The 10,821-nt window shown below is 34.6% G+C and overlaps 2 protein-coding genes across 2 annotated transcripts; one reads left to right on the top strand and one right to left on the bottom strand.

The window, feature by feature from the left end:
* Positions 1-804: 804 nt before the first annotated feature.
* Positions 805-5,319, top strand: LOC125817031 (uncharacterized). The gene is made up of 3 exons (XM_049496620.1): positions 805-1,830; positions 2,026-2,110; positions 5,050-5,319. The coding sequence occupies exons 1-2, from the start codon at positions 937-939 to the stop codon at positions 2,071-2,073; spliced, it is 942 nt and encodes a 313-aa protein (XP_049352577.1). The 5' UTR covers positions 805-936; the 3' UTR covers positions 2,074-2,110; positions 5,050-5,319.
* A 1,730-nt stretch (positions 5,320-7,049) lies between these two features.
* Positions 7,050-10,328, bottom strand: LOC125817125 (uncharacterized). Its single transcript, XM_049496694.1, has 7 exons — positions 10,022-10,328; positions 9,676-9,914; positions 9,453-9,599; positions 8,596-8,688; positions 8,398-8,514; positions 7,801-8,284; positions 7,050-7,171 (listed from the first exon to the last, which is right to left on the bottom strand). Exons 1-7 carry the CDS (start codon positions 10,326-10,328, stop codon positions 7,050-7,052), a joined length of 1,509 nt encoding a protein of 502 aa, XP_049352651.1.
* Positions 10,329-10,821: the final 493 nt, after the last annotated feature.

The following is a 10,821-nucleotide window of genomic DNA, read 5'->3' as shown; positions in this document are numbered from 1 at the left end:
AAAGAATAACATAAGTCTATATTTAGTAGTAGTAATTTAATTTTAAAGTATATATTTAATCTTTGATGAAATAATGTATACTAACAAAAATATTTATCACTCATAAATTTTCAAAAATCTTTCTTTTTTAAACTTCATGCTAAATCAAACTATATTACTCTCTTGCATCTCAATCTATATGAATTAGTTTGATTTGACACGAAATTTAAGAAAAAAAGAAAGATTTTTGAAATTTGTGGTCTTAAAATAAGTTATAGATAATTGTGTGATTATAAATTATTTCACCAAAACAAAATAAATAATTTAAAATTAAATTGTTACTAAATATAAAAACATGTCATTTTTTTTCCGACACTAAATATTACTCCCTCCGTTTCATTTTATATGTCACATTTTTACTTTGCACTTGCATTAAGAAATGATGTAACTTTCCCTTCTACCCTTATTTAATTTTTTTGGAACTCAAATTTTCAATCAATGAATATGAATTAATTTATTTTGATTAATTAATTTAACCTATGAACATGAATTATTTACTTAGTTTTTCTAAGTTGGTCAAATTATATTTTCAAGGCTATAACTCACAAGGGTAAAAAAGAAACAATATGGTAATTTATGCATTGATTTCATGAAATGACAAGTATTATGGATCAACTATTTATAGAAATAGATGACATATAAAATGAGACGGAAGGAGTAAAAAAGAAAGTAAGTTTTATATAAATAGAACAGAGCGAGTATATAAATGGGACGGATGAAATCTGACAACATACATATTATAGGCGTATCGATAAAAAAGCATTTTCCGTCTCAAAATCGGATATAATTTTTCTTTGCAATTTAAGGGTTTCAATTTGGATTTGGTACCGCCGCAATTAGCAAGTACGCCGGCGCTGGCGATCCTCAGATAACCAATTCTCGGTATCATCGGAAATCATGGACGATCACCCTATACACAAGATTCAAATCTCCGGTACTACTCTAGCCTCTGTTCTCCACCGTTTCTTCTCATCTACCGGTGACATCCACGGTTTACTCTTCGGCCACGTGTCATTTTCCACCTCCATCTCTCTCTCCGATGACCCCACGTCCAATTTCTCCTCAGTAACCGCCATGAACTCCGCCTCATCTTCCGGCGCTGATGGACCAACTCTTACCGCCACCATCACCGATTTCCTCTCCATCCCTTCTCACTTTCCCCTCCCCTTACAGCATAAGCACCGTGAGGAACCTTCCTCCGTCCTTCTAGGGTGGTTTTCCGGTCGCCGGAAAACCCCTTTGAGACCCTCTTTGAAGGATTCTACTACTACCATTTCTCTCTCTTCCTCTGCTTCTCACTCTTTTACCCCTCAAAATTCTCCGTATCCACTTTCGCTGCCGCCATCTTTGTTCCTTCTGTTATCGACGCCGTTTCAGGAACAACTGATTCATACTCATGAGTACAAAGCTTTCCAATACCGTATTTCGACTGATTCATTTGACCCCAAAAGCTTAGATGTTATCAATATTGGTCCTTCGTTTCGATCCCATTATGGTTCTTTCAGTCCTATTTCACCATTTCCTTCAATGACATGTGACTTGAGGGGACCTAATGCAATGGCAGAGGATGAAAAGGCCGAAACCTTGGTGGGTATTAAGAGGGGTTTGAAGGATCAGAAGGAATTGGATTTGTGTGCTGAGGGTTTTGAAATTGGGAGATTGAGCAAGTTGATGGGCTCAGATTCATCAAATTATACTGCTGAATTGGAGCATTTATATGATAAAATGCTTCTTAAGCTTGACAGTTTGGCTAGATCGGTGGAAACGAGCTCTGCTAAGGTTCTTGAACAGGTATGATTCGATAAGGCAGGAGTATTTACATTTCAATCTGTTGTTCTATATAGATTTTGTGAACCGCCCCAGACTGTGTAGGATTACACTGGGTATGTTGTTGTATAGATTTTGTGAACTACAACTAGCTTGGGTAGCATAGTTGGATATTGATGGGCTGAACTATATATTCATACTGATTTGAAATTCTGGCAGGAAAAGCATAACATGAAATTAAGGTACAAAATTGCAGGCTTGGAATGAATTTTGATAATTCAGGCGGAATTTCTCCTTTTGTAAGGTAAAGATCTGTCCTCCTCACGCACATATATGATTTTGCCATGTTAATAAATATTGTGATGGTCCCATGTGCGCAAATTCCCTTGTCTTGTGCGCAGAGCATTTATGCATTGCAATATTCTTTGTTTCATTGTGTTTCCTTATGCATTTGGTAGTGATGGTTGATCCCTTAGCCTGCAGTTGCAATCTTACCTGTCCACACGGTCAGCTTTTAGTGGTTTCCGTCAGTAATTCAATATAAGGATTTGGGTTACCTAACACTATATTTGCAAATTATGTAGATGGAACCCATCGATAGTTCTTGAAGTTGACACCTACTTTCACTTAAACATCTCAAGTAGGTGTTGTTCATTTTAAACACCTCAAGTAGGGTCCCGCTATGCCATTTTGACATTTTTCTACAATCAGCAACAATATATAATGTATGTGTTACACTCGCGAATGATGTGTAAAGCGTCGAATTAAAATTTAAATGAGGACATTTGTCATTTATCCCCAAAATAATTCTTGAACAATGAATATTGAGTAAAATAAAAAGTAGCCAATGATTTGGTGACGAGTAGCATATTTTCCCAAATAATTACAAAAAGGGGATTTAACCACTTTTAAAAAATCTATTTTGCAGAATACCCACCCCAACCCCTCGACCCCGACCATCTTCTCCAGCAGAATCAAACCCACCCCCCTTCGTCTTCTCCGACATACCCAAACTCTCTCTATCTTTTATAGAAATTTTTTTAAGCTGGTGTCTTTCAAATACTCTTCCTTATAAATTAAGCATTCCTTAAATCTTAAGGATTCCAATCCATCTCCCGTCGTAGAAGAATATTAGTTGGTTGCAGCTAAGTGGACAAAGGGTTCCACGATTGCTAATTAACAACAACATACCTACTGTGATCCCACCAGTGAGTCTGGGGAGGGTGGTGGGTGTACGCAGACCTTACCCTACCTTTGTGGGGGTAGAGAGACTGTTTTCGATAGACCTCTACTCAAGAACACTTTATTCTTTTAAAAAGAAAAAGCTATGCCTAAAATATTGACGAAAGAGAAGTACTAACAACAAAAATAGTAAAGATGACCAAAGTAGAAGTACCATGATTGCTAATCAAGGGCGCATATTTGGGTGTTCACTATTTCGGTCTAATTGTGTTTTAGGGACCCTTTGAGGCTATTTTGGACCTTGTTTATGATTTCATAGACCTAGTATAAATATCCATGTTTCTTCCTTCCGAAGGTTTAGGCTTTGATGAATGATGTCCATTTGAGTGTTGCACGCTCTTGTTAGCATAGATTAGGGTTAGCTTGGTTCTCTTCTTCAACCTCATTGAATTATCATCATAGTTAGGTAATTCCTGTATGAGTTCTATTTTCTTTTCTTGGATTGTTTCTTAATTTGAATGTTAATCTAGTTGGTGTTTAGTTATCTTTTAAATGTTATTGATGTGAATTGATTGCATTCTAATTACTTGATTTGTCCCTTCTTTGCTAGCTATCTTGGGTAGTGATTATTGTTGTATTATCAAGTTGTCCAACTTACTTCATAGTTATGTGCTTGATGCTTCCGAGCACTTGTGGATTACACTGGGCTTGTTGTGCTCGATACTTCTAACCCTTATCCCTATTCCACATATCCCTTTACATGTTTTTCATTCGATCTTCTTAGTGTTCTTGGGGTTTAGTTAAATTCATAACCCGTTCTTTGCATCTTCATGGGTTGAGAATTATCTTTGCATCTTCATGGGTCGAGAGTTATCACTAGCTCAGTGGAGTGATGAACGAAATAAGAGGCTCATTTTATCTTTGATATATCACGATGTCAAGTTTTTCATCCAAGTAGTATTGCCTCATTGGTTGGATAATTGCTAGAGAGTAAACATCAGCAGTGCATAAACAAGACGAGCTCCAGCACAAAACAATGTTCATAGGTAGCAATTAGCATTAGAATAAAAAGAAATCACTTACCACCCATCCACTCACCCCTCAAAACAAAAAAAATAATGAAATTCCCCTTCTTTGATTACTTTTTTATTTTTTTTATTTTTTATATCGGTAACGTTAGGATTTTATAAATGTAAAGAGCACTAAGAAAATGCAGGAAAGGAATACATCCAACAGAAGACTTGCAATGAATGTAAAGAACTATTAAGAAAACATTCTCTGGTTACTCCATTAATTGTCTCTCATAAAGCTTCTCAAAGACTCATTTAACATTTAAAAGGAAACAGGTTTCTCATGGACTCATCATAGTGTAACTCATTGCATTCTCTTCTCTAAGGAAATGGGCACGTCTGTAACTATGTGTTCGAAGCTTTTTTGTTGTAGTGGAACATTCAGTATTATATGCTATGCAGTTATTGCTGTCTTGATAAATTGCAATGGACATTCTGTCATCCTCTTTGCCTCTGCTCATTGTCATAGTTGTCTATTTGATGCCCTCATTAAGGCATTAACTTTGTGATGCCTAAATAGGGAACTGGAGCATAGTTCTTTATACTCTAGGGTACGAGATGTTGCAGACAGATGTCCACTACGGGCTTCCTTGAACTAGTAGAAACGGATGATCCCCGTACTAAAGATGTGAATGAACTCTGTAATTTGTTAATGATGAGGACCAAAAAGGAGGAAATACCTTAATAAGCCAATCGACCAAATAGAGTGTTGGGGACCTCAAATCAGGAAGAAAAAGATATGTAGGGTATAAAATTGAAAGGTTTGCCATCTTTTCTTGCGGAGAAATACATGTTGTCCATTTCTCTAGTCGCATTATGAAGTCCAGAGTACCCTAATAGCTATGCACTCTGCATGTGAACCTACATATATTTAGGTTAATGAATTATGAGAAGCATAATGTTTCCTTGCTTTCATGGCCTGTTTGAAGGGAAGGAAGAACCCTGTTTATCTTTTATCTGAGATACTCTTTTTTTTTTGTCTTGATCGCAGATCAGCTGCTGGTTAGGGTGGGTACTGATGAAGCCTTTAAATAACAGAATTGGTGCTTGTAGGTGTGCATTTTTGATGAACTGAGTTGAAGATCTTCGCTGCTTTTTATGCCATTCCCAATGTATTTCTAGCTATGCAAGTTTAGCCTTGTCACTATGAAAAGACGGCCAATCGTTGTTCATATTCTCCAATCAGTTAAAATTTCCGCTTAGTTTTGGATTGGATCTCCAAGACAAATGTCTTGGACTTGGTTTATATACATTTGTACTTGTTCTATTAATAACCTTTAACAACAATTGCTTAGCTACCATTAATAATAACTACTACATTCATCGAAAGAATATATAGATAGAAAACCAATAAACTTGTTGGCAAAAGAGAGCTCCACGGTAACGACAAAGTTCGACAAATGCTAAAAGTATATTACTATTAATTGAAAAAAGCAGAATATATCTCACGAAACCTAGATAAATATATAAAAGAAAGTACTAATCCAAAATATAAATGTGACAACTTTATAAATAAACTTATATTGTTCGTACTAATATGACTAATCCTATCGAATATTGTCTTCTAATAATATTCACAACTCTTCTTTATATTGGAATCTGTCGCATGTGAAATTTGCAACCTTCCGTTTGTGTGACATGAAATAATGTAACGTACAAAAACATTGCAAGTAGTGTGACTAATCTGAATAATTACAAGCAAGAAACATCCAATAACAAGAAATCTTAATCTTTCATATGACTCAAAGTTATGTTATCTTCACAACTTTCCTCGACTCCCATTGCGGATAATAATATTAGGACCTATGTATCCCCACCCCCTTTCTTAGTGCAAGCACTTAATCTAAATAATGGAGGGTGAATGTACCCTACAAGCACTGTCTACTTTATGTACTTCTGTTCCTATTTAATAATGTATATACAAGGCCTCGTTCAGCAAAAAAACAAAAAGAATTACATTATCTCACTACTAGAAAATAGGTCAGTTGCAACACAAGAAAATTCATTGCCATAAACTCAAAGAGTGTTGCAATTGCATTATGGCAACGGAAGATGGTGTGTTGCATATAAGCCTGTTGCGATATGTCTATAGTAACGGTTTTCTGGCAACAGTTGTAAACCGTTGCAATACACTATCTATAGCAACAATTATTCTTTAGTCTAGGTCGACACTATTCAATGGTTGCTGCAATGGCTGCGAACCGTTGCAAACGATATATCGCAACAACTTTATTATACAGCTCGGTCTAAGTTATTACAACGATTCTGCTAAACTATTGCAACAGTGTTATTAAGCTATTGCAATAGACTTTTTTAATGGTTATTGCAGGCTATTGTAGGCACTGTGTATATTCTTTATTTTTGAAATAAACTATAATACAATGATAGAAAATATTAAATCAATATGTACTTCAACTAGTAGCATCCATATATCAAAGATAAAAACACATGATCTTGATTTACAATTCAAGAGTTAACATACATGATATTCACAAAAATTAAGCCCAAACATAAAAATAGTCCTATAATGTTCAAGAGTTGGCATTCATTTAAGTTCACAAAAATTAGGCCAAAAAGTAAAAATAGTGCTAGAATGTTTGTAGATATATAGATAAACCAATTCTCTTTAAGTAATGTCTTCACTGCTTTCATCCCCGCTTTGCTCATTTTGTTCACCTACAATTTCAAAAGGGTCAGGAAAGAGGAAGTTCAAAAATGAAAAGGGAAAAGAAGACACACAACTCCTAATTTTTACTCTTTATGGACATAACCTATACTATCACATCACTTTTAAAAAAAAAGAAAAATGCAAAGTTATTGATATTGTAGTTTGGAAGAGAGCAGAGAATTACAATAATGTGGACTTACCAAAGGAGGACAAACTATTCAAGAACAACAAGTAGATTAAAGATAAAAGGGGCCATGATGAAACTAACTCACAGGAAACCAAGGCTCTAAGTGATAGTACTAACATAGAGAAGCTCTAACTGTTCATGAGGAGGAGCCAAACCTATCAGGAAACAACTTGAAAAATATAGCTATAACAGTGTACACGGATGAGGACAGTTTAGCAGCCAGTAAACACTTAGAAGAATTAACACCAACTGAAGAAGCTGAGAGGGAACAACTAAGTCAGAAACAAATCAGTTAGCTGACTACATTACAAGTATTGCACTTGAACAAGACAACTCAATCCATTACCACACTTTTCAAGTTCTCCCCACCAAAGGACGGAAGACATTAAATTCCGATAAATCATAAATTACAATCCTCAGAATCAGAACTAGAAAGATTACACAGTCATAAACATGATATTTGTTGATCAAAATAGAACAGTTAAACACAAGAGACAGAGTAACAAATAGGGGCTACATGAAGAGGCAATACAACAAGAACAAAGTCGGTCACTATACATAAAAAACAAACGATGAACCAAAAGGGAAAAACCAACAAATAGGGTCAGTATATTTTTACTAGAAACCAACAACACCTAAAATCAACCTAGATCTTGAGCACACCTTTTAAAACCTTCTTAGTCAATTGATGTTTTAAGTTTAGTTCAATTCTCCTAAACTATGCAAACAACAGTAACACTAATCTCGATACTATCAACTTCGATAAAAATAAAAAGATGATCGCAGTTGCACCAACAATAATACAAGAAGATTGTAAGTGTAGTAGCACAAGAAAACGAAGTAGAAGCAGATTAACATAATAGGCCATAAATGAAGATGAACCAAACAAGAAACTGCAAAAGCAGTAGTAGAAGAAAATGAAGAAGAAGGAGGAGGATTCTGACCTTGATTGTTGCTACTGGTAGATGAACGATGGATTGGCCGAATATTTGTTTCTCGTGTTGACGAAACATCAAGTAATGTTGCCAAAACATTAACATCAATTGGTAGGCCTAAACGTTGAAGTTTTGTTATGACATCTTCTACAATTTCTTGTCTCATCGTGGTCTTTTGTTGGTCAAATTGTTCCTTCTGTTCCTCAATTTTTTCCTCTATTCTCAGCATTCTGTCTTCCATCTTTTTCACGAGGTCATTTGTTGCATTTGATGAGGCTTCAAAATTTCCCACTTTCCCTTTCAAAGTAGTTTTTGTAACCCCTCTTCCATATAATCTCAAACATCTTGGATGTTCTGATCCCATGACAGAAGCAAATGCATCAATTGTCTCATTACCATCTTCATTTTGTTGCATTTCAATATTCTCCATCTCAGCCTATAATGCAGTTTTATTATAAAAAAACAAGAGAATTCAAGTACACATATAAAGAGTAAATATGAAAATACAAATTCAAATCAAACAAAATAAAAATTAGATAGAAATCTCACAATTTTACTAGTTTTATCTTCATCTGTATCCTTGTATGATCGATTGGGCTTTCTTTTTCTTGTAACAACAAAAAATTCCTTCAGTGATGGAGTATCATTAGTTTCCCTCTCTTTTTCCTGTACACATTAAAAGTGGATATCAAACATCTTCTTTAAAATGTGACATGTTTTTATTCAATGCTACGCAGGAGCTCATACCAAATCATTGCGAACTAAAGCAAAGCTTTTCTTGCCAACAGTATGTGGATTCTTCAACTTTTTCCGATTCTCACTGTTGGCTTTTGACATTTTCTACAAATAGAAGAGAATTTTCACAATGATCAAGTGATTTTTATAGAAAAGGAAAGCTTTTTTCCAGTGACTAGTGATCCATAAAAAAGATGAGAGCTCAGTGGTCTCCCAGAAAAAAGAGACACTGCCAGTGATCAGTTACAGAAGAAAAGAGCTCTTTATATAGCTTAAAATATTTTGAAAATGAAGAGCAAAAATAACCACCAAATCAGCTAATCACAATGTTCTCTTACTAAAAGAGAAGTAACTCAATCCATAAGGAATAAAATTTGACCAAGAAACATGTATTATAGGTTGTTCTCGGATCCAACAAGGACAAAAGGGAAAATGATAATATAAATCCCAACTTACCATAATTGAACCACTACCAAAGCTGTCATATAATTAAACCAAGTAGCAAGGATGGAAAGAAAACAATCGTTTAAGAAAAATATTATATTCTGAGAAGTATCAATTTAATAGTGGGATAAAGGTTCAATTACCATATTTAAGCAAGTACTATGACTGCCACAATTAATTATGGGAGTGCTAAACTAGAATCAATCACAATATAGAAGTAAAATCAATAACTTTCTTTAATTAATCTAAAATAAAATTGTAAAGAAGTTGGACCCACGAAACACTAAAATGAAGGAAATTTTTTATCTTTTCCTAAGATCGTTGAGTCAAATAACTCTTATTTCGTATTACCAACTAGTAAGACTTACCTGAAATTTTTCTGAGTTTCAATATTTAAGAAGTTCCTTAAATTGAGATGTTGGAACATCATCAGGCTTTTTTTCCATCCAAATTTGATCATTAGCGTAGGCATCAGAGTGGTGTGTTTTCAAATCAAACTTACGCCTTCTCCAAACTTCTTGAATTGTTTTTAAAGTCCATCTATTTCCGATTTCTGGAATATCATATTTCTCCTGAAAATTTGGACATTGAGTTAGTGCAATAAATGTTAAATACATTTAACTTAACAGAGAATCGAAAACTTCAAACCTTGGTATAATCCCACAAATCATGTTTTATGTCAAACAACTTCCAATTTTCTATATCAAGAGGACAAAGGGTCGCATTCCTAGCAAGTGTACCGAGGAAGTTGCTCAATTCTATCACAACATCATTACTAGGACCAACTGGCTGACCAGCTTTATTCAGTACAATCAGTTTATGATCATGCCTTCCATGTACATATAACATCTTTGTTTGACCTCTTTGTCTTTTTTTAGTGGAAGAGTCTACAATAATACCCAAATAAAGATAACCCTTCCAAAGTAGTATTGTAATTTGATTTTATAATTAAAAAAGAAAAGTAATATTATAAATAAAATATGGATGTTCTTGCCTTGTTCTTCACATTGTTCATTTACTTCAAGAGCAGTAGAGTTCAATTGAAGTTGTTCTTCTACTGGTTGCACTACATTGTTAGTTGAGTCAGCTTGTATACGAACTCCTACCTCTGGATTGTGTGATTCTAGCACATCTTGTTCTTCTATTACATCTGTTAGACGCTGACGCTTTTCGATTAGTAGATCCTTTCTTCTTCTAGCTAGCAACAACTTCTTTTGATTCGCCAAAGATGTGAGTGTTCTAGCTGGAACATTTGCTCTTGTTTCTTTATTCCTTATTCTTGAAGACTCTCGTTGTTTCATGACTACCAAGTATTGCCTGCTGTAAAAATAGAGATATAAAACTAAGGAGTTAGACATCCCAATAGAATCAAGAAGATAAAGCAGAATCAGTGAAAAAAAGATTACAGTCGCAATAATACGAACTAGTAAAAAGGAGAAAGGGTGAAGCAGAAATAAAAATCACCACTTCTTACTACCTGATTCACATAGGCTTTCTAAAGCAAAATCACTCAGCTTGTTTCAGCAAATGAAGCACTAAAGCAATCTCTAATATTTAGATAATCCAAAAAGACAGAAATACACAATAATAATAAAATATGCAAAATCAACATTCTTTCAATTGACTTTCAAACTAATAGTACATATAAGAAAATGCAATAGAGATATATAAGAAAAATCCCTTCGTCAATCATCAGCCACCATCCAATCCCAATCGACATCATCAAAGTCCTCATCTTTTTCTGATGTGTCCATATCTTCTTCCATATATTTTGAATGTTGATCATGAGTTGGC

The sequence above is a fragment of the Solanum verrucosum genome, unplaced genomic scaffold (assembly GCF_900185275.1).
Source record: "Solanum verrucosum unplaced genomic scaffold, falcon-dt-bn FXZP01000094.1, whole genome shotgun sequence".
NCBI classification, from domain to species: domain Eukaryota; kingdom Viridiplantae; phylum Streptophyta; class Magnoliopsida; order Solanales; family Solanaceae; genus Solanum; species Solanum verrucosum.
This window is presented reverse-complemented; position numbering and strand designations above follow the sequence as displayed.

Excerpts from the sequence above, each read along its gene's own strand:
- LOC125817125 (XM_049496694.1), bottom strand. The coding sequence starts at position 10,328 with ATGAAACAACGAGAGTCTTCAAGAATAAGGAATAAAGAAACAAGAGCA. Across the intron at positions 9,915-10,021 it reads TGAACAATGTGAAGAACAAG|ACTCTTCCACTAAAAAAAGA; the intron begins GCAAGAACATCC and ends GTATTATTGTAG. Across the intron at positions 9,600-9,675 it reads ATTTGTGGGATTATACCAAG|GAGAAATATGATATTCCAGA; the intron begins GTTTGAAGTTTT and ends CCAAATTTTCAG.
- LOC125817031 (XM_049496620.1), top strand. The coding sequence starts at position 937 with ATGGACGATCACCCTATACACAAGATTCAAATCTCCGGTACTACTCTA. Across the intron at positions 1,831-2,025 it reads CTGCTAAGGTTCTTGAACAG|GAAAAGCATAACATGAAATT; the intron begins GTATGATTCGAT and ends AAATTCTGGCAG.